Source organism: Vanessa atalanta, chromosome 8, assembly GCF_905147765.1.
Source record: "Vanessa atalanta chromosome 8, ilVanAtal1.2, whole genome shotgun sequence".
Lineage (NCBI taxonomy): Eukaryota > Metazoa > Arthropoda > Insecta > Lepidoptera > Nymphalidae > Vanessa > Vanessa atalanta.
The window spans coordinates 9,431,343-9,453,198 of NC_061878.1; the positions used below are offsets into that span (position 1 = coordinate 9,431,343).

The window sequence follows — 21,856 nt, forward strand, 5'->3', positions numbered from 1 at the left end:
TATAGATAGAATGTGAATAGTGTATTCATTAATTATTGTGGATTTAATACATTTTAATTTTTTATATATTATCTAAACCACTAGTGATCTACGCTTGTAATTTGAAAGACAGGAAATTCGAACTTTTGTCTTTGTTTATAAAAGGTACTTACCTCAGATTACATGCAACCAAAAATCTTTTGTTTTTATAATCTGAATGTATAACTTACTACAACTGTACCAGATAAGAATCACAGTGTACTTTGCATTATTGATAAACGGGTACATACATAATATATATATTCGGACTATATCTTATTATCCATAACCAATAGCCAACTTTATAATATATTAGCGTGGCTGTGTATTATAGTTTATGTCGATATATGTAGGTATAAGTAATTAGAGAAGGTTGCAATTAAGTTCTAATGAAACTAAGGCAATCTTTTTTCGTTGTAATAATAAGATAACAATAAAAACATAATTAGGACTAATCCATCTAACTGAGTACTTAAACCAAAGTACATTATTTTTTATTTCATTTAATCGTTGCCTGTGAAGTGTATTTGTGATTTTAACATTAATTACAGAATCATTCTGGTTGGTGTCATCAAAAATCATGGCGAAGTCGAAAGTTAATAAAAAGTGAGTACTCATAAAGTAACTGAACAACTAAACTTGTTAATTTTTTTAATGTAATTGTTATGATGATGATATTTATTACCTCTTAAACAAAAACATTGATGCAATTAAATTACTCTTGTAAAGTTAACACATTTAGTTGAAATATAATAAAGTTTTCCTTTTATATATTAATTAATAATCTAATTTGTAGGATGGGACCTGTAGCAGTAGAGCTACCGGAGTGCCCAGTGTGCATGGATGTCATGTCAGCGCCCATATTTCAATGCCAATCTGGTCACAGTATCTGCAACTCCTGCACCAGGATCTTGCTGCCACCAATTTGTCCAATCTGTCGTCAAGCAATGACTCAAATGAGAAACTGGCAGCTGGAAGAATTAATTTCTAAGGTTTATTTGATTATGTTTATATTTATTCTTTGCTATATTTGTACTTAAAGGTGTGACTAATGAGGTAATCCTTAAAGCTTAAATGGCTTTACCTAAGTTATTTATAAAATTGCATTTAAAACCAATTAATAAATTTTAGGCTACTGTACCCTGTCCTAATCGATCATCTGGCTGTGTGTATACCATGGTCTCTACCGACATGGAAGATCATCTCAAGGAGTGTATATTCCGTGAAATGGCTTGTCCCCTTGGGATTGTATTTGGACGATGCTCTTGGACAGGTAAATAACACTACTTCTCTTATAACTAGTCATCATATTAACTACATATATGCATTATAGGCTTTACAAAATTGTTTGTCAAAAACCAATTCTAAAATTAATTATATTGATTACAGGAAAATTAAAAGATATTCTGGATCATTTTAAGGAACGTCATCCAAACCATTGTTACATGAATACCGATAATGATATTAACATTAATAATATCTCAATTTCTGTTGACGAAAGATACATGTATCTGATGCCTCAAGGCAAATTTTTATTTTTATTAACCTTTAAGGTTGATACTTGTCAAAAAATGGCTTACTGGGTTGTGCAGCATATCGGAAGCAAGAAAGCTGCCCAGCAGCATGTCTACGGAATACATATTACAAGCAAGCAAGATGATAAACGGACAGTAATATTTACAGATAAATGTTTTAATGATGCATTTGATGTGAATGAAATATTCCGCCAAGCAAGATGTGGTGTTATGCCACTTACGATGCTTTCGCATTTCATAAAAGATGGAAAATTATCATTTCAATTTATTGTTAAAAAAAATCAACCATTCTTTAAAAACAAAGATAAAGGCTTTGTTAAAGAAACAAATCAAAGACCAAAGGGCCCTGGGCCTCAAAATGCTGGGAATCAGTCTAGAGGTAAAAGTCCAGGGCCTATGCATTTACAACAACATCAAAAAGGATCAAAAGGTTTTCCTCAAGGTGGTAAAAATAAAAAACAGTAAAATATATTTAGAACAAAAAATTTAAGCTCTCACTTTGAATATTGAAAATAATCACTTTCAAATACATATAAGGTTAACAACAATTAATTAGGACTTAAGTTTATAATTGTGACACTAATAATAATTATTATGTTTATGTGATCATTATTATATTATAACAACAACTTCATAAATATAATTATGGAATTGAATTATATGGGACTCTAAATAATTCATAATTTTATACAAATGTTCCACTTTTGTCATAAAACTAAAAAAAAAGTGAAATGTATATTTAAATCTGTTTATATCAGTGATGACCACTCCTAAAGAATGTTCCTCTACTGACCAACTTTAAATGGGACTATTTATATATATATCTATATCTCTAACTCTATCTATCTATTTTAAAACACCTAGTTTGTGTATATTGTTTGAGAGGAATATTGAAATATGAGTTTAAATAATTTGTTAATTTCTTAACTTTATTTGCATACACTTATAACTTTTTTATACTTTTCTTTTATTATTTAAATGTACCTCCTAAAAACTCCTGGTTCATTCCCCTTAATTTGGGTGGAAAACTGCCAAGTTGTCATCACTGGCTTTTATTAATATTGTGATTGTTGTATGTATGAACAGATCAACTACATATAAATAAATCAATATTTTTGAAAATGTATTTGGAAAAACAGACTTCCTAATTTTCTTAGCAAGTGAGTGCTAAAATATTACAGGACAGGTTAAATAATATTTATAGGTTTATTTTTTCTTTTTATTATCGCAAATTTTAGAAAAATATGCCATGAACTTTGTGTAATCTTATTAGTTGTAATATTTTCCTTTCTTTATAAAATAATAATAAGAAAAAAAAAAATCATACTAAATCCTAATAATTTACATGTAATTAATAAAAAAGTTATATAATTATAGTAATGATGTCGAAAATTGCCTATTTATCGAAATATGTCAAGGGAAAAAAAATAGCCCTCAGTATTTCAAAATTTAGAGAAAATTTAATAACAATGTACCATTTATATTCAGTACAAATGGATGAGACTATTGACTGAAAAAATAAAATCTTTTGAATTGTTTGAACGTATTGTTATTTATTTGTTAAAAATTTATACAAAAGTAAGAATAATTAAATCTGCGTTTTAATAAAAAAAACCTATCTTAACCTAAAGAGCAAGGGTAAGTCGTATTACATAAAATCAGACATGTCACACTCATTTTATACAAAAATTACTTTATTAATCTGTGTTGTTTTCTTATAAAAAAAATAATTGTTTACTCTTTGCAATTGTGTGTAGTCTGTGGCTTACAGTCCAGCAGACTTCAGTTTCTGACTTGTGATTTACATATCTGTGGACTTTATTTTTCTGATTCACAGTGATTACTGAAAATTATGCTTAAAAAGTAAAATTACTTTACATAAAATAATAATAAAAGTAAATTTTGAAATGTAGTGCCTTATTAAAAATATCTGTATACAGTGTTTGGTGGTGTATTTCTATCGCACAGCAACCGAAGATGATCTCATTGACGTGCTGACTTTAGTTACGTTCTTTTCGGCGAGAGATCTTGATCTTTTTATTGTTATTGACTTGACTGAGTCCAATGACCTTGTAACGTTTAAGAAATTTATAGAAAATAGTTAAAATGAAGAAGCAATTCTACAGGGTTAAGCAACTCGCTGACCAAACCTTTTCAAGGTACATGTATTATCAAATATCAGATAAGATTTTGACCGCTTTGTTGTCGGATCGTCTATATTAAACCAATAATATATTAGACATGATATTTTGTATTATAAATAATAAAAAGAATATAAACAAATTATATATATTTTTCTTTATTATTTATTAAAATTAGCAAATTAATCGGTATTTATTTAAAGGAAATTGAAGACACTTATCTAGTTAAGCACAATATATCTTTTTAATAATAGTTAATCTGTTTAATAATAGTCATAAAACGAAATTTTAATTTAAATAGGGGTGGCAAGGGTGAAGCACTGACTGATGAGTTGCAAACAGCTGATAGAAAAGTGGAGCATCTTCGGAATGCTCTCCAGCTTATTAGCAAACGGTTATCTACTGGTGCTGGAAACACACAAGGGCAAGATCCAGCAGCCCGTGAGAAGAGACTCAAAAAACTTCCTGAGTACCTGCTAGGACTTTCAATGTGTGAAGCCAGCAATTTTGATGATGATGACAGTATTTTAAAATACATACTCTATGAATGTGGTGAGATTTAAATATTATTTGCTATAAACAGAATTGTCAATATTAATTATTTTGTAAACATTATATTTTTTTTTTAGGAAAAACGGAGAAATTTCTTGCTAATGAAATTGCTGAACATGAGCTCAAAGTAGAACAACTTGTATGTGCCCCATTAACAACTATTGGTGACCAAGACCTTCCCGCAATAATGAAAGCGAAAAAACAACTCAGCAGACTCATGAGTGAAAAAGAATCAGCGGCCAGCCGATATCATGTGAGTACTATCACAGAACACATTATCTCTTTGATATTGCAAAAACATAACAATGGTTTCAACTGACTCACTATCAATTGATATCACTGGCTGTGATATAAATAACTTAGTGGGACAATTTCGCATTACTTATCATTTTAAAATACTAGTTTTATTTTTATAAAATATACTTTTAAAATAATTTGTGATATAATTCTATTGAATTTATTATTTTATACTTGTGTTAAGATTTGTTATGAAAATGCAATATTTTTAACAATCCTGTTAAATATTTCTAATAATTGTTGTAGAGATAAATTTGAGATCTTATTATCTAATTTTAATTAAAACCTTTATCATAATCCTACTAATTTTATAACTCAAAAAATTTGTGAAAATCAATGAATGGATCTTTGTTACTTGTTACAGCAAAAACTACTGAATGAATTTGGGTGATATTTGGTATAGTGTCGGTTTATACCACAACTTAACAAAGACTATGTAATACTTGTTCCTTTCCTCTCACACGCATGCCCTGTATGCCACTTAGCATACAGCACAATATAGAAATATCGTAAAGAATAACATACAATAATACTGAGTAATTTAGCCTTAAATTGAAAATAAAAAAGAATATTAAAAAATAAACAGTAAATATACATGACCCTAATACATATTGTTATATGGTTAAATTATTATTAAACATGATTTTGCATGAATTCATTTTGACATTGAAAAACCACACCTTATGTATGTTTGAAATCAATTTAATTTATTTCAATGTTTAAACCTATATTATATGTCATTTCAAACATAAAATAATATCTTTAAACTATATAAAAGTGAAATTAACTCTGTCTGTCTAGTTGTCTGCCTGTTACGGTTTCAAGGCTTAACCGGTGAACCAAGTTTGATAAGAAGTAAGCTTGAATGCTAAGTAAGGACAAAAGCTACTTTTTTATAATCTCTTAATTACATTATACATCTAGAAAACTGCGGACAAAGATTCATGTTTTATCTATACCTCTTTTATAAATAATTGTATGTGATAAGAAAGCTAAGATCTTTTTAATTCATTACTAAATATATAAAAAGCTGATAGAAAAATTAGCTAAATTACAATGTACAATACATTGAGCCATATTATGTATAACAAATAAGTATGAGTAATATATAATTAGATATACAATTAGTATAATGACAAAAAATACACAGTAATGGTTATATTATGATATTTGTTTCCATTGAATTATTAAGTAATGACTTATTATTATTAATAAACTTCTAACCTATTTGTATTGCTTTATTAATAGATAATAGTATTTGCATTATTTACAATACTAATTACGCTATTATTGTTAACTAAATTAACAGAAAAACGTTACATGTACATTTTACAAGTTCCATATTAAATATAATACTCTTTTTTTTTTCTTCTTTTGAGTAAAGGTAAAATAACCTTATCTTTTATTAATCTTGTTGATGCTGAGGTGTATAGATAAGTACAATGTTTGAAATTAAACCTCAAAACTGTACTTTAGGATAAGATAACAACTGTACAATCAGTAGGGCCATATTACATTCATTTCACCTTTAAATCAGAATTACTCATACAAATAAAAATATATAAATTGTTTGTCATTCTTGTCATTCAGTTTAAATACTTAAAGAAATATTTTTTGTTAATAATTCCTCTCGTGCTCGGCGGTGAAGGAAAGCATCGTGAGGAAACCTGCATGTGTCTAATTTCAACGAAATTCTGCCACACGTGTATCCATTAATCCAGCATTGGAACAGCGTGGTGGAATATCCCCAAACCTTCTCTTCATAGAGAAAGGAGGCCTTAGCCCAGCAGTGGGAAATTTACAGTCTGTTAATGTGTATTGTGTTATCGACAAACTCCCAATTCATTTGAATAAACGCGAAGTCTAGCGGGAGACACACTAGTCGTGTTTAATCTATGAATACAAATTTAATTCATATGTCGGTCTGTGATCTAAAAGTAAATGCCATTTTTAAATTAGTATAACTATTTACAAGTTACCAAAACCACTTAGAATTTTGATAAAAATACAGATTAAATATAATTATGGTAAAAATTATAGCACAGATTTTTATAAAAGAATTATTAAGAATTCAAAAATGTAACATACCATGTGGTCTATACTTTATCATCTGTTGATTCGATCTAAGGTTCTGTAAATTTACGTAGACATGCCTATGCCTTGTATAATGCAAATTAACGTGTTGTATGTAAGTTGTATCACCAATATGTGAGATGATTAAAACGTCATCATCATCTTAGAGCTAGAAAACCGGCAGTAGCTCTGAGCAAAAGATGTGTGGAGCCTCCAATGGTAAATCGCTCCGCATTACAGCATCACTGAACAGATTTAAGGAGAAAACAAAAGTTTCACAAAAAGACCATTAAATTTTCTATATATTTAATGATACGTACAGCAAAAATTTGCCTATTATTGATAAATTTTATGTTCGTTATTTGAATAAGTTCGCAGAAGAGGCCTGAATCAAAATCCTCTGTTGTGCAGGACAACCTTTTTTCCTTGTTTTACGTTGAATTGCCTCAAGATTAAGTTACAAAACAAACTCTAACTAATATTATTCATTAAATAAATAGGATAATGGTCGTATGGATATGTTCTTTATCGACCTATAACTTTAAGTACCACTATCGAAAGTTGTCGAAGAGAGCAAGAGCAAGAAGTTTTCGTTTTAACTAGACGCTTAAATTTTATTACTCCTTTTATTAATTAAAGTATTAATAGAGACTTTCTTTTCGAATCGTATACGCTACATAAGCCACAAGACCAATGACGCAGTTTTGTACTAGAAAAGTGATGTAACAGATGATTTCTGCTTTCACGTAATTGCGCGAATTCTGAATATTTGCACCTAAATATTTCTTGACATTTGCATTCGCTTTCGAAAAATCATACAAATATTTTTCAAGTGTCTCAATTATCACGCAATTGTCATATTCTGTCACTATAAGGCTTTTATCACACTGGCAATTTGCGAGGAGGATAAGTACAAAGCATAGGAAAAAGCAACGTGCTCACACCAAATTTGCCGTAAACGGCCGCCTTTGTGCCCAGCAGCCCGTCTTAAAAGGCTTCAAATATGAGTAGACGTGGCTTCAAATAATGACGTCGTCGGAAGATTTAGACATTGATGCAACGTATATTATATCGTAATCATTTTGTAAATTCAAAATCTTCTCGTTTGATGCCGGATAGATAAATTTGACCTAGGAGAATGAATCAATGCACGGTTTTGCTAAGAATATTCTTCTGCCGGAGGGTTTTTTGCACCCGGGGAACCGTTCTAGTTTAGAGGCTATACGCCGAAGTGCGGTCCATGGCACTGTACAGTGCTGTCTGTATGTGAATCTGTGTGGACGAGGTTTTATAGCAGAGGTCTTAGAGATTCATATCATGAAGAGTAAGAGAGGGATTGTATTCCGGCAACCATGGGCAGTATGGACTCTCCGCATGAGCGGCCAACCGTCGGCCAACCGTCGGAGAACCACGATAGTAAACATAGGCAAATACGTCAACATTTAACCCAAACTATACCGTTAGTCTAGTCTCTTTTCCAACTACACTTTCATAATCCAGTATATTATCTAAATCTTATTCACTATACTACAATAAGTAAAAAAACAGCCTAAAACTTTTGAAAAATATGTATTTTCTTAATTTTCAATTGTTGTTTAATAGCATTTAGAAAGGCAGAAAGAAGAAAATCCTACCAAGTTGAATGCTGCAAAAGAAGAACTAGAGGATGCTGGCAACAAAGTGGAGGCGGCACGTGACGCACTTGCTGCGGACATGTTCGCTCTCGTCGCGAAGGAGGCGCAGCTCGCACACACCCTGCTGCAATATGTGAAGCTGCAACGAGCCTACCATGAATCTGCTCTACATTCCTTAGCGGACACGGTGCCCGAGCTGGAGAGGTTTATAAGTGAGTTTTTTTTATATAATAAAATAATTTATGACTCGGATACACAATGACAACCGTTAACCCTTGCCAGTACAAAATTTTTATTTAAAAATTATGTAATCAATAATTAATTTGCCTATGTTATGATGTGTTTTTTTATAAATCACCACTTAATTCCAATTGAAGCTTTGAAATATTACGTATTGTTAATCACAGTTATGATGTACATTATTGTTTGAGGATAGCATTGCTGCTCATTATTTTATTTTTTAATTTATTATCAATTTTAAAATTTTAAGTGAATCATATACTTTTCCCATTTGTATTTGTATTTATTAAATTAATAAGTAAAACTGATTCCTAAAATATTTGGTTAAGAAATATTGATGATACGCTGATTCCTTTTTCAATGAATTATTCTTATTCTAAATAAATAAATAAATAATGAGCTTCAAAGGGGTCAAAGTCTGAAAATCTGATGATTTTAAAAAGTATACTATTTTTTTCTATAGTACAAAGCCTCTTAAATCGTGTATCTATTCCCCAAAATAATAGATTATGGCGCTGTAAGAAATAAAGACACATTTCAGACGATGACACCGATTAATAAAACGAGGGCTATATTAATAGATGCAATTAATGAAACCTTCATTAATTTTGTTCCTTTTATAGCCATTTGTCACCTCGGTTTTAATCTTGGTAATGGAAGACTAACTTTTGACGACCTCTGTGGTCGAGTAGTGTGTACACCGGTTTTCATGGGTACGCCACTCTGAGGTCTCGGGTTCGATTCCCGGCCGAGTCGATGTAGAAAAAGCTCATTAGTTTTCTATGTTGTCTTGGGTCTGGGTGTTTGTGGTACCGTTGTTACTTCTGATTTCCATAACACAAGTGCTTTAGCTACTTACATTGGGATCAGAGTAATGTATGTGATGTTGTCCAATATTTATTTATTTAACTTTATAAAATAAACTTTAAAATATTTTTGGAACGAAGTTCATTTACGCTTCCCACAGTACAATGAATTGGCATATATTGTTGTCATGCATTATGCCTCCTCCATGCGACCTTTCCCTCTCTTTCTTAACTCTCTCTGTCTCACGTTTACGATATTTATATGATATTATCAAAACTTTATTTTTGTTAAACATGCGAGTTAGTCGCATTGGAGCAGCGAATTGGAATTAACTCCAACACTTTTTCCTCAACAGGAGAATATTACAGAGATTATATACAGAGGTATTTTACATCATTTCAAGACGTTGTCAAATGCATATGTAAAAAAGAAAAAGCTTCGTTCCATTTCCATAGTAGATTAATTCGATAAATAATTAACGCCAAGATGTTTTTTTAGTTTACGTTGAAATGTTTTCTCGGAATCTAGTATAGGGCTACTAACTTTGAGTAATCGGGTAACAAAAAATAGTGTATGACCCTACGTATATACAGTGTAATCATAGGCACAAGGGATATAACATCTTAGTTCCCGAGGTTGGTGGTGCATAGGTGATGTAAGGAATGGTTAATATTTCTTACAGCGCCTTTGTCTATGGGCGGTGGTGACCACTTACCATCAGGTGGCCCACATGCTCGTCCGCCAACCAATACATAAAAAAAAAATTATAGTACGTGCGTCAACATTTCTAAATAACTTATATATCTTTCGAAATGTTATAAGTTGTGACGTGATGACCTTTTTCTTAATCAATAAAATTTCCAACTATGATCAATGTTAGAAAACAAAATCATTACATTATTTCTGTTTATCAATCAATTGTAGTATCGATCTTTACTAGATAATTGCACGGCCTCTTATGTATTAATTCTTATATGCCTCGTCGACGATTTATTATCGTTTCATAACTTGCCATTATGGCATAAAATCGATTTATAGCATTCGAATTTCAACCAACCAAAACTAAATAATATAAATGATTATTATTTTTCTTGTGTAAATTAATTTTTTAAACGCCGAAATATGATTGTATAGTATTATTATAACATAGGTATTCCTATATTTTGCGTAAATCTTATGGTGGGTAATAATTAGGCATTGCAAAGAATATCCTGTGATGCCATTATTTTGACAATTCGTTTATCTAAGGAAGTATCAGTAATTATTTTCTATGATTGCAGACGACAGCTCGGTGAAGCCCGTGTTCGGCTACCCGCTGGAGGAGCACTTGCGCGTGACGGCGCGCACCATCGCCTTCCCCGTGGAGCTGTGCGTGTGCACGCTGCACGAGCTGGCGCTCAACGAGGAGGGGCTCTTCAGAATCGCCGGCGGTCAGTATTAAAGGAATATCATGATAACCATTATATCAATAGGCTGACATTTGTTATGTTTAATAGGGAGACTGGCAAATGACTTGGAAACATAGGGTTATATCCTTTGTTACAGTGTAGTTACACTGGCTCACTCGCTTAATCCGGAACATAACAAAGAAGTAATCTTGTGAAATGATTGGCACTGTACATATTATATCCAAAATACAAAAATAAACTGATGTCGTAGGTATCTGTTTTTCGTATCGCAGAGATACATATTTATTAAGTAAGTAGACAATTTCGTTCGAACCTTTTTTATATCGCTATTATTTGCCATCGAAAAAATTCTTGAAATATGTACAAACAAGGTATATAACGATAAATAAGAAGGAAGTTCCACGAGTGCGAAGTACATTTACTCACTTTTAATAAATAACTTCACAGAGGAAACAAAACACTTTATGTTTTACATTACAACTATCTAGAACTACCTTTTGTACATTTGAACTATACTCTTAGATTTTCTTGATCGATCAATATAACCTATTTTAATAGTGTGCCATTTTAATGTAATACTCCTGTTTTTAAAAAAATAGCGCGTTCGTTACAAAATAAGCCTATTGCTGTTTGACGGTACATTAAAAATAAAAACCGATGATTGAGAGATTCTGGTTTTTCGGATAAAGAATACAACACTAAATGGTAACAGTTTGTCTTCGTGAAAAATGTTTGTACGCGTGATACTTAATTTACTTTCTTAAATTAGTAAATGACAAAGGAAGAATATTACATTCTTAATTAACGGATAACTTCGTAATATCTCAACATTAATAAAATAGATTATAATATGCCAATTAAGTGTACTGTCTTTTCTCCAGGCACATCAAAGGTACGAAGAATGAAACTGTCATTAGACGCAGGCCTCTTCAACGTTCCGTTGCCACGAGATTACAGAGATATGCACGTCGTGGCCTCAGTTTTGAAGTCCTACCTTAGAGAACTACCCGAGCCCCTATTGACGTATCGGCTATATGAAAACTTTATCCTAGCTTCACGCCAGCCCTCAGAACAGGCGCGACTCAACGCTCTCTGGGAAGCCATACATTTATTGCCCGATGCCAACTTCCAAAATCTAAGATATCTCATAAAATTTTTGTCTGCTTTGACCCAAAATCAAAGCACAAACAAAATGACGCCTTCAAACCTGGCCATCGTCATAGCGCCTAACTTGCTCTGGGCCGCCGACGAGAGCACTTTCGATATGAACATAACGACCGCAGTCAACTGCGTCGTCGAATTACTCATCAAGCACGCCGACTGGTTCTTCAAGGATGACGTTAACTTCTTTATCTCGTTTACCAAAGAAGACCTGCTGCCCGATCATTGCGAGTACGGCTTCACGCCTACTTTCGTCCAGGGCTACAACCAAACCGTAGCATTGAGTCAGGAACAGTCAAATGGCGAGTACAACAGTATGAGTAAATCTCTGTACGATTACAATCACCAAACTGCGCAGAAAGTGACAGTAGACGGACCCGGGCGGCATTCGAGAAGCAATAGTCATGATACTAGCTTAATATTAATAGATAACGACATGAAGAAAGCTCAGTCGAACAGCTCCTTATCTGATCATTCTAGTCCTCCCCACGGTAGTCCTAAACCAATAATGCGACGGAAAAACAAACCACTCGCACCGGTGCCACCGAACTTTACACCAGATAAGAACAAGAAAGTAGAAGCGCAAACACAAGCCACCGATACGACGAAAGATCTAAACTCGGTCGTCAAAGAAGCCGAAAAACCGGCGAAACCTCCGCGGCCGGTAATTTCAGACACCGGCAAAGTCATCACGGGAGTGCAGACGATCAATCGCTCGACGTATCGCCAGAACAAAGCGATGAAAGAGGAAGCGGCCAGGAGCGGGAGCCGGGAAAACCTCGCGGACACCCGGCGGCAGAGCTTCGAGTTCGAAAAGGATAAATTTGAAAATTTAAAATCGATGGAAAACAAAAGCGACAAGGAATCCACGCTAGTCGTGAAAAACGTGACCGCCCAAACGGGCGTCGTGACTAGAATGAAGGTCATAGGCGACCCAGCGAGCGGGCCGGCGTCGCTGGGGGCCGAGAGGAGCTCGCTGGAGAAGCCGGTGCGGCTGCCGATCGCGAAGCCGTCGTCGCAGCCGCCGCCGCGCCCCGTGGCCGCGCCGCGAACGCTGCTGCCGCCCGCCGACGCCGACGCCGACGTGCAGCTGCGCCACAAGCCCGCCGTGCCCGAGCGGCCCGCCACGCTGCGCCCGCAGAGCTTCCGCGGCACGCGCGCCTCGCTCTCCGACAACCCGGAGGCCGCGCCCACCGTGCTGGAGCGCACGCACATCTACACGGTCGACAAGCAGCACCCGACCGTCATCCAGGTGGGCGGCGCCGCCGACGAGGACGGTCCGCGGAGCACGGTGCAGCGTACCCACAGCTCCGGCGGGAAGGACGCGGACCTCGAGGAGCCGAAGAGTCTGAGCAGCGCGAGCAGGCAGCTGTCGCAGTCGGAGGGCAACATCACGGAGGGCCCCAAGTCCCCTCGCGCGCAGCCGGCGCGTCCCCCTCGCCCCCTGGTGCCGGCGCCGCCGCCGCCGGTCCCGCAGCACGAGAGCACCGACCTCTAGTCCACGCCGCCTTCCAGTTACGTCGGCTTTGAATATGGCATGGCAATAAACAGAGTATTAGGAAACGTAACGTCTCTCCCGATGTGATCGTTTGGATCGTGCGGATTAGGAGCAAGACTGAAGCCCTCTATTTAATCTATGCTAGTAAATAAAAATAGACCGCTTAAGAGTTTTCGAGGAGTACATTAGTATTGTTGTATTTCTTTGCAGATGCGTTATTTATTTTTGTATAACTGTAACTTTTTATTATAGATATATCGTGACGCAATCGGATAATCAGTATAAAATATCGCTTTATCGATTCACAAGTATGTTAATTTTTTATTTGTTATTCCATACAAACATATCAAAATGAGTCAATTTAGCTTTTTACGCATTCAATTATATTATTTCGAACTTTTTGTACAATTTAGGATATATTTTGCAGTAAATCCTTGTGATATTAGGAGATTCGCTAAATACGCCGAAAGGTCGGCGTGTCCGGCCGAGGGCAGGTGCACAAACGTATAACTAGTAGCCATATTTTTGATATTTATAATAGACAGTGCGTTAGTTGTATCGGCCACGCTGTTTCAGTGAATATTAATATAGGCTAATATATGTTATGTAGTATTTACGACGTTTTATGTGATATGCATTTTATTAATTATATACTGCAAGTATACAAGCTTCTGTTGTAAGTAATAACAATAAAATCTATAAATTATTTTATATTTTTATTTACAACACAACACATTCTTATTTAATATTTAAACCAACTTAAATGACATCTAACAATATAACAATCATGTTTGCCATTTAACAATATAATAATTTCGTTTGCCTACTCTTATTAAAGTCACAAAATTTGGCAGTATGTGTGCGGACTCAGTGATAACTTCATCGATTTTTTTCATTTTCTGATGATTTATGTAAAAACCCCCTGCTTGTATTATCCTTATAGCATCACCTGTAAAGTTACATAATATTTATAATAACACTGTCTGAATTGCTTGTGCTTTCACAAGCAATTCAGACAGTGTTATTATACTTAAACATACTTAAAATAAAAAGTAGAAAAAAATATTTACTTTCTGTAGGAAAACACTTTGCTTTCATTCCAAGTTCTAACACCGTTATACCCGGGGACAAAAGTAAATGTGTAATTGCAGCTCCTTCGAAGACTTGTTCCATATCAGTTGGTGTTAATGAAATCAGAGACTTTACATCTTTACTGTATATGGCTTCAGTTGCTTGTCTTGCTTTTGTCAGACCTTCTTCTGCAATTACGTAATTTTATAATTTTTAGCCTGAATATAACTAACTCAGAATTTATATTCTTTATGCTATAACATACCTCCATGAACTAATGTCGTTAATTGGTCAGCAAGACACTGCTGTGGGTATCTCTGCTCGGGATGTTGTTTATGTTTGAACATAATATCCTTAATTTCTCCTAAACTATAGAATGTAAACAATTTTAGTAGTCTTTCCACATCTGAATCCTTTGTTCTGATAAAGAATTGATATAAACTATATGGACTTGTCTTTTTAGCATCTAACCATAGGGCATTTCCTGCTGATTTTCCAAATTTATCCCCTTCTTCTGTGGTTACTAAGGGTAAGGTTAAACCTACAATACAAAAATATGAATTCAAGTTGAATTATAAACATAGCAAATGTATTAATATCAAATATAATCTTAGAATATAAATAATAACAAAATTTTAGTATGACCCACCATACACATTTTCTTTAGCTGCCCTACTGATAAGTTCATGGCCTGCACTTATGTTTCCCATTTGGTCACTTCCACCTATCTAATAAAAGGACAATGCTATAATTACTCATTATCCTTACATATTTTAATATTTTTATGCATTTTAGCATTAGCAGCCCGTAAATGTCCCACTGCTGGGATAAAGGCCTCCTCTCCCTTTGAAGAGAAGGTTTCGAGGATATTCCACCACGCTGCTCCAATGCGGGTTGGCGGAATACACATGTGGCAGAATTTCGTTGAAATTAGACACATGCAGGTTTCCTCACGATGTTTTCCTTCACCGCCGAGCACGAGATGAATTATAAATACAAATTAAGCACATGAAAATTCAGTGGTGCCTGCCTGGGTTTGAACCCGAAATCATCGGTTAAGATGCATGCGTTCTAACCACTGGGCCATCTCGGCTCTTATGCAGGATATATTATTATTTGAAATGATAAATAATAATTTGTAATCAAATGGTTCTATTAATTACAAACTATATTTTCAAAGATATTATATAATAAGCATGAGTATAAATGATTATCAAAACAATTTAGTAAATTATTTCATAAATCTCAAACAATTTTACCATTACATAAATTTAGATTACATTTTGTTAATCACTAACAATAATAAATTAATAATAAATTACCTGAAATCTACAATTATATTCCTTTAATAAATGCAGCCAGTCATAGGATTGAAATATTTGGTAAGCAAATTCAGTAAAACTCATACCTACATCTGTGTTGATTCTATTTTGAACACTTTGTTTAAGCAACATTGTACCCATTCTAAAATTTCTTCCAATTTCACTAACAAATCTAATTGAATCTATTTCTCTATACCATGTCTCATTATTTACTATTCTGAAATATATATATATACATTTAATATAATTTAATTAATCCTGAATAATATTTAGATGATATTTAAAGTACATACCTAATAGGTTTTAACATATTTTCATCTTCAGACCAAATATATTTTTTGTGATTTTCAAAGACATTTTCAAGATTATTTTTGATGCAACTGATATTCTCCGAAATAACATCCTGTGGCAAAGCTACTCTATCTGTACTTCTTCCACTTGGATCACCAATACAACCAGTAGCACCCCCTAACTGGAACAATAAATTATTAATACAATGTTTCAAAGATCATAAGAACACATAGAATTGTTTACATTAATTATCCATAATATAATGAATTTTTAACTTTCTTACTAAAGCTATGACATCATGTCCTCCTCGTTGCCAATGGATAAGGTTTATTATAACAAGAAGATTTCCAACGTGTAGGCTGTTTGCAGTAGGATCAAATCCTGCATATACACATTGTGGAGATTTATTTAATAAATTCAGTATTTCATTTCTGTAATTTTATTAAAACACAGACATTATCGCAGCTATATTAATGTCATATCATGTCAAAGCATTTGATAAAAACTTACGCTGCAGTGTTTGGAAACATATCTTGGTACATTCCTCTTTCACTTAACTTTAAAATATTTCGACTACTACTAAATCTTTTGGCCGATTGCCATATATAAATCTTTGGAAGGCGAACAAGCCTTTTAAAAATAGTCATTATTTAAATTCCTGGTTATTTTTGGGAGTTAGAAAAGCTTTAAATCTTATTATTAGTGTTAACCTCAAAATTAAAATGTTTATTAATAATTTAAAATAGCGATGATTATTTTAATTTTGTATGAATGGGAGTAATTTATCAAAAAAACATTTCATAGGACTATAAATTGGTTTGATAGTTAATACATTTTATTCATAAAAACTTGCAGTATATTTTAAATTTGACACCAAATTTAAAGACAGTTTGAGACTTGAGATGTCACTGTCACTTCACTCTGCTATGAACTTACTATTTGACAATGAACAAATAATGTGACCAGCTTAAGTTATACTTAACTTTTGTATCACATGCTGATATTAATATTACTACAATACGAAGGCAGACTGACATAATAGACATTACCACTAAGAAATATTAACCATGCCATGCCTCGTCAATACGTTCCATCTATTGAAACTAATATCTTATATTCCTAGTGGGTGTAGTTTCACTGGCTGATTTTCCCTTTAAATCGGAATACAACAACCCAGAGTATTGCTGTTTGACGGCAAAATTTTTGAGTCGGTGATACCTACTCTACCAACAAATGACTTAATACATTGTTTCTAAAAGTTTTGGTGTACTATAAAAAATAATATTGAATCGAGATTTTATTGATATTCAAAATTGCTAAATAGACTAGTTATTTTCTATAATAGGGTAGGAAAATTATATTTATTCATGCCACAAAAATATTTAATCAAGTATACATATCAATAACAGTACAATATATAATATTCAAGTTATTTACGACTAATCTATACAATCATATTTTAACCTATATTTTTATAAGCTTTGGACTTTATCAAACATATTAACAGTTTTTGATTCTCATAATTATAAATACAAAATCACAGTTAAGTATAATAATTTTCTATGTCACTTGCAGATCAAATAATGATGAACATGAAAAAGTTAATCATAATTATTCTACTATTTATCTCACAGGAAGTATAATTAATAAAAAGCTTGATCAAATTTTAATTCCTGCTATCTGAAAATGCGTTACAAAAGCTTGAAATACTTATAAAATAAACTATTTAGTCTATCCTACAACAAATCGACATCCAATGACTTTACGATCTTTTGAAAACCTGATTTATTTTTAATTACTATCAATCTCTATAAACTAAATGAACTAAATTATATATTTAGAATTAAGCATATTAAAACTAACCTCTGTACTGATCCTTAAATGAAAAAAACCTTAAACTTTTGCTGCTATATAATAATACTTAAACAAATACTTAATAATACTTATATAAAAACTTTTCACATGGTACACCAAAAAATTTTATTTTTTTTACATATTTCTAATCTTCAAGAGTGACATTTTTGAAGAGATATGACATTGATTCTTTATTATGGATACGTCTGATAGCTTCACTGAGCAGTACAGATATGTCAATGGTTTTAATTTTGTTGCATTGCATCTTCTGTAGCTCATGGGGTACAGTATTTGTTACAACAACTTCATCGATGGGCGAGTCTTCAATAAGTCGTGGCGCATCCGAAGACAGCAAGCCATGTGTCGCTAATACATAAATTTTGTATGCTCCACATTCTTTTAGTACTTCTGCTGCCGCTACAAATGATTGGACGTCGTCAATCATATCATCCTAAAAGTTAATATAAAATATTTAGTGGTAATTAAATAACATACACTTTTATAATTATTATATAAACTTAAGATGTTCATACATACCACCATAATAGCAATTCTTCCACCTACATCTCCAACGACATTTATTGGTGGTTTCTCTTTGGCTGGATGCACTGGAACTCCAACGGATACATCCATAGTGCGAGACTTGTCCACACTGATATTTCCACTATAGTCAAAAGTATATAATTGTATCACCATTTGATATTGATTGAAATTTGAACCAAATATTGAGAGTGAATACTGAACACTATATTTCCATTTAATTTGTCTTATGAAGTAAAAATTCAGAAATACTTGTTCATACAAGTCTGCTTGAATAGTTTAATTTTTTATACATAATTTCTTTATTTTCCTTTATTTCAAATTATCGATTAATTTATTATTTTTGGGGTGCTAAGTTTTATAAAATATTTGATTTACCTCGACATGCAGGGTGGAGAATATCTTCCATCTACTTCATCACTCTCTGCTTCCTTTTGTTCACCGTGAATGACAGCGATGGCAAGCCGCAGTCTTTCAGCATATGATGTTGCTTTCTTTGCTGAGCCTGGATTACGGGCAACTATAACTGAGTTGCGATAGTCTGGGATCTGACAATAACATTTTTCGTTATCAATATAAAATGAGCTTACTGATACAAAAAAAAAATATTTTTTTGTAAATTCAAAATATTCCAAATTTTTTTTCTTTTGAATGCCTAATCCACGTTTTTATGAAATACAAATACCGAAACAATAAAGAATACCATAAATGTAGCACAAAATAAAATATATTGTAAGATGTGGTTCTTTTTTTACTTACTCATTTCACCGAAAATGGCACTGAGGCCACACGCACACACTAAATGCTTTTGAGGCATGAGTAAGTACATTTTTTTAACTACTGAATTTCAAGACAGATAAACCTAATTATTGTTGGGCCAGAGAAACCTATTTGTTGTTGAACTTGCCACTAGACCAATGAGGCATTTAATCTGTAGTCTAACTTATGGCACACATTGATCTTTATTCCCAAACAAAGACTATTTGACTGACAGATTAAGCTTGTACAAATTGAATAAAACAATTTGAACACATGTTACATATAACCACTTACACTTTCTTGTATATACTGCAACAAGAATGGTGACGCTCTTAAATTGTCAACTGGACAATCAAAGAAACCTTGAATCTCTTTTTGATGTAAGTCCATTGTAATAATATGTGTAAGGCCTGATTTACACATCATTTTAGCCAATAGTTTTGTGACAATGCATCCACGTTTCCTCATCTTGCACTGCTTGCTATATGGTAAATATGGAATTACTCCAACAATGGAGCGTGCTGAAGAAGTTTTGCATGCATAGGCCATAATTAGTAGTTCCATAATGTTGTTATTAACATCCCTGAAATAAAAATAATACCAATAAAAAAATAAATTCAAATGATTAAACAGAATGATATTGCATATAATATATACAATTTAAAGTTAAAATTTTATGTAAAACCACACTTTAAAAAAAAAGTTTAATTGAAGAACTTTATTTTAAAGAGTGGACCTAAATTCAAGCTCATCAGTAAATTATCTGGATGTATTATTGCTGACCTATAAGGTGAATGATTTTAAAATCCATTTATAACACATTTTACTATAGACTCCTGACATATCTATATAGCTACTGAGTTTGTATAGTTGAACATACTAATTTCAGGGTCTACTAGTCTGACGTGAAAATTTTATTTACATTATATTAATAACAACATTTAAGAAGTTAATTATAGACAATTTCGGCAGATAAAAAATGCCATTTTCGATAACTTCTATGAACTTACATATTTTGTTTACGTTAACAAAATTCAGGTTGTATAAATATTTACACACTGATTTATAAATATAAATAAACAAATAGAAGGCCCAGTGATTCCCATTATGATGTCATTTCCTGCTACTGATAGAGAACTTATTTATTTTCGAGGCAGGAATTTATAATAATTGCAAGATCAATTAATTTATGTGCTTGAATGAAGATAAAAATAAGAATTTTTGTATTAGCAGCTTTCAGCTTATTCCACTTTACTGCTCTTCGGTATGGCTTGGTAGTTACATGTGAAGTGAAATTTTATCCAACAAAAACCAGTTCTTCATAATTTGTTCTATGCCAAGCATTTGATGAATTAAAAATACAAATTGGGCAGAATATAGTGGTGCTTTCACAGATTAGAACCTGCTACTACTACCTACGGCCAACTCGGCTCTAAGCAAAGGGATGTAAATTATTAAATGGGATAATGAAAATAATTATAACCATTTAAACTAAAAATTGGTACTGTTATTACAATCGCCAATTATTCAATTTATAGTTTATCTAAAAATTTAATAGAAAAGATGTGGAGTAAGCTTCTGCTGACTTACTTTGTTCCAGTTTGTACAATGTAGAGATTTTTTCCTCTGATAGAATCTGCTATTTCCACCATAGTTTCTCTGTTTGTTTTGTGATAGACTGAACATCCTCCTTTACGTACACCTAAGCGACTGTAACCAATGTTTTTGGTAAATAATTAGTTTCTAACGACGCACAATAGAGGTTAAACCATTTAACCCCTTATAAGAAATTTGTAAAAAAATTACTTTGCTATAAGATCCGCCAACTCGGGGTGTGAATTGCCACTCAAAATTACGATATCTGACGTGGAATTATTCTCCATATTGGACTTTCGAGAGCGATTCGTGAATCCCACCAGCCTGCTTAACAAAAAACTTTATTATGACCAACCCATATATTGTGATAGTTATTAAATAAGACTTGACGATTAGGCATGGAAGATCGGTTCAACAAGAAAAACAATAAACCTGGTTTTGTTGAGTAACATAATAACCTGATGGCTGTCTTGATTACTGCTGAACGAAATAAAAATACTAGCAGGTTATATTTTGTAATTACAGGATAGTATAGGAAAATGATTTCTCATATGGGCTTGATATTAGAAAACTTCAATCGGTGTGAGTGATTCCTAAAATTAAAACGTTAAGTTTAGTGGTAATATATTGAAAGCCGCACACCACGATAGTCACGGATTACGGATATTAATGAGTTTGAGTAGTTGAGTACATAGTACGATTTACGACAATTATTAACAGATTGAAGACGACCACAGAGTATGCATACTTCATATAAATGTGGAAACCAATAACTACAGATAAAAAAGTAAAAAAAAAAGGAATTAAAATATATATCTTTATAAATCAATTTATATGCAATCTCAGCATCATAAAATAGATTATTATATATTTTGTTTGGTTGTGTTTCAAATTTAGTTACATGATTTGGGTCACATACAGAGTTTTCATTCTATTATTGTGTGTTTTTTTTTAAATAAAACTGCACCGTTCATAAAAGTAGTATTTAAAAAGTTAATTGATTACGACTTTATGACGGAAAGCTGTCGCTTGTTTTTAAATAAAAAAAATGATGACAC

The 21,856-nt window shown here is 32.8% G+C and overlaps 4 protein-coding genes across 9 annotated transcripts; 2 read left to right on the forward strand and 2 right to left on the reverse strand.

Moving 5' to 3' along the window:
* On the forward strand, positions 1–3,091 carry LOC125066010 (E3 ubiquitin-protein ligase SIAH1-like). Of its 4 annotated transcripts, none has more exons than XM_047673890.1 (5): positions 1–144; positions 570–624; positions 815–1,010; positions 1,150–1,291; positions 1,408–3,091. In XM_047673890.1, exons 2-5 carry the CDS (start codon positions 599–601, stop codon positions 2,016–2,018), a joined length of 975 nt encoding a protein of 324 aa, XP_047529846.1. In that variant the 5' UTR covers positions 1–144; positions 570–598; the 3' UTR covers positions 2,019–3,091. The 4 variants fall into 4 exon arrangements, with proteins under 4 accessions (XP_047529846.1, XP_047529844.1, XP_047529845.1 ...); XM_047673888.1 differs by lacking the exon at positions 1–144 and adding an exon at positions 155–261; XM_047673889.1 differs by lacking the exon at positions 1–144 and adding an exon at positions 222–367.
* A 238-nt stretch (positions 3,092–3,329) lies between these two features.
* On the forward strand, positions 3,330–13,432 carry LOC125066058 (rho GTPase-activating protein 44-like). Its single transcript, XM_047673956.1, has 6 exons — positions 3,330–3,712; positions 3,996–4,246; positions 4,324–4,499; positions 8,219–8,462; positions 10,578–10,727; positions 11,588–13,432. The coding sequence occupies exons 1-6, from the start codon at positions 3,660–3,662 to the stop codon at positions 13,363–13,365; spliced, it is 2,652 nt and encodes an 883-aa protein (XP_047529912.1). The 5' UTR covers positions 3,330–3,659; the 3' UTR covers positions 13,366–13,432.
* A 628-nt stretch (positions 13,433–14,060) lies between these two features.
* LOC125066060 (tyrosine--tRNA ligase, mitochondrial) lies at positions 14,061–16,945 on the reverse strand. The gene is made up of 8 exons (XM_047673959.1): positions 16,560–16,945; positions 16,333–16,480; positions 16,052–16,230; positions 15,759–15,975; positions 15,086–15,164; positions 14,702–14,977; positions 14,436–14,624; positions 14,061–14,314 (listed from the first exon to the last, which is right to left on the reverse strand). Exons 1-8 carry the CDS (start codon positions 16,694–16,696, stop codon positions 14,151–14,153), a joined length of 1,389 nt encoding a protein of 462 aa, XP_047529915.1. The 5' UTR covers positions 16,697–16,945; the 3' UTR covers positions 14,061–14,150.
* Positions 16,946–17,490: 545 nt separating this feature from the next.
* On the reverse strand, positions 17,491–21,517 carry LOC125066061 (phosphoribosyl pyrophosphate synthase-associated protein 2). Of its 3 annotated transcripts, none has more exons than XM_047673961.1 (7): positions 21,231–21,517; positions 21,009–21,122; positions 20,793–20,912; positions 19,497–19,785; positions 18,822–18,991; positions 18,441–18,567; positions 17,491–18,354 (listed from the first exon to the last, which is right to left on the reverse strand). In XM_047673961.1, the coding sequence occupies exons 1-7, from the start codon at positions 21,248–21,250 to the stop codon at positions 18,049–18,051; spliced, it is 1,146 nt and encodes a 381-aa protein (XP_047529917.1). In that variant the 5' UTR covers positions 21,251–21,517; the 3' UTR covers positions 17,491–18,048. The 3 variants fall into 3 exon arrangements, with proteins under 3 accessions (XP_047529917.1, XP_047529916.1, XP_047529918.1); XM_047673960.1 differs by having other exon boundaries at positions 21,009–21,125; XM_047673962.1 differs by having other exon boundaries at positions 21,257–21,345.
* Positions 21,518–21,856: the final 339 nt, after the last annotated feature.

Bases quoted from the DNA above. Each gene is read 5' to 3' on its own strand.
- LOC125066010 (XM_047673890.1), top strand. From the start codon at position 599: ATGGCGAAGTCGAAAGTTAATAAAAA. The intron at 625-814 runs GTGAGTACTCAT...TCTAATTTGTAG, and splicing joins AAGTCGAAAGTTAATAAAAA to GATGGGACCTGTAGCAGTAG. The intron at 1,011-1,149 runs GTTTATTTGATT...AATAAATTTTAG, and splicing joins TGGAAGAATTAATTTCTAAG to GCTACTGTACCCTGTCCTAA.
- LOC125066058 (XM_047673956.1), top strand. From the start codon at position 3,660: ATGAAGAAGCAATTCTACAGGGTTAAGCAACTCGCTGACCAAACCTTT. The intron at 3,713-3,995 runs GTACATGTATTA...TAATTTAAATAG, and splicing joins GCTGACCAAACCTTTTCAAG to GGGTGGCAAGGGTGAAGCAC. The intron at 8,463-10,577 runs GTGAGTTTTTTT...CTATGATTGCAG, and splicing joins CGAGCTGGAGAGGTTTATAA to ACGACAGCTCGGTGAAGCCC.
- LOC125066060 (XM_047673959.1), bottom strand. From the start codon at position 16,696: ATGACTATTTTTAAAAGGCTTGTTCGCCTTCCAAAGATTTATATATGG. The intron at 16,231-16,332 runs GTAAGAAAGTTA...TTATTGTTCCAG, and splicing joins GACATGATGTCATAGCTTTA to TTAGGGGGTGCTACTGGTTG. The intron at 14,625-14,701 runs GTATGTTATAGC...ACGTAATTGCAG, and splicing joins AACGACATTAGTTCATGGAG to AAGAAGGTCTGACAAAAGCA.
- LOC125066061 (XM_047673960.1), bottom strand. From the start codon at position 21,250: ATGTTACTCAACAAAACCAG. The intron at 21,126-21,230 runs GTTTATTGTTTT...TTTTTTGTTAAG, and splicing joins ATGTTACTCAACAAAACCAG to CAGGCTGGTGGGATTCACGA. The intron at 19,786-20,792 runs GTAAGTCAGCAG...TTTTTATTTCAG, and splicing joins ATTGTACAAACTGGAACAAA to GGATGTTAATAACAACATTA.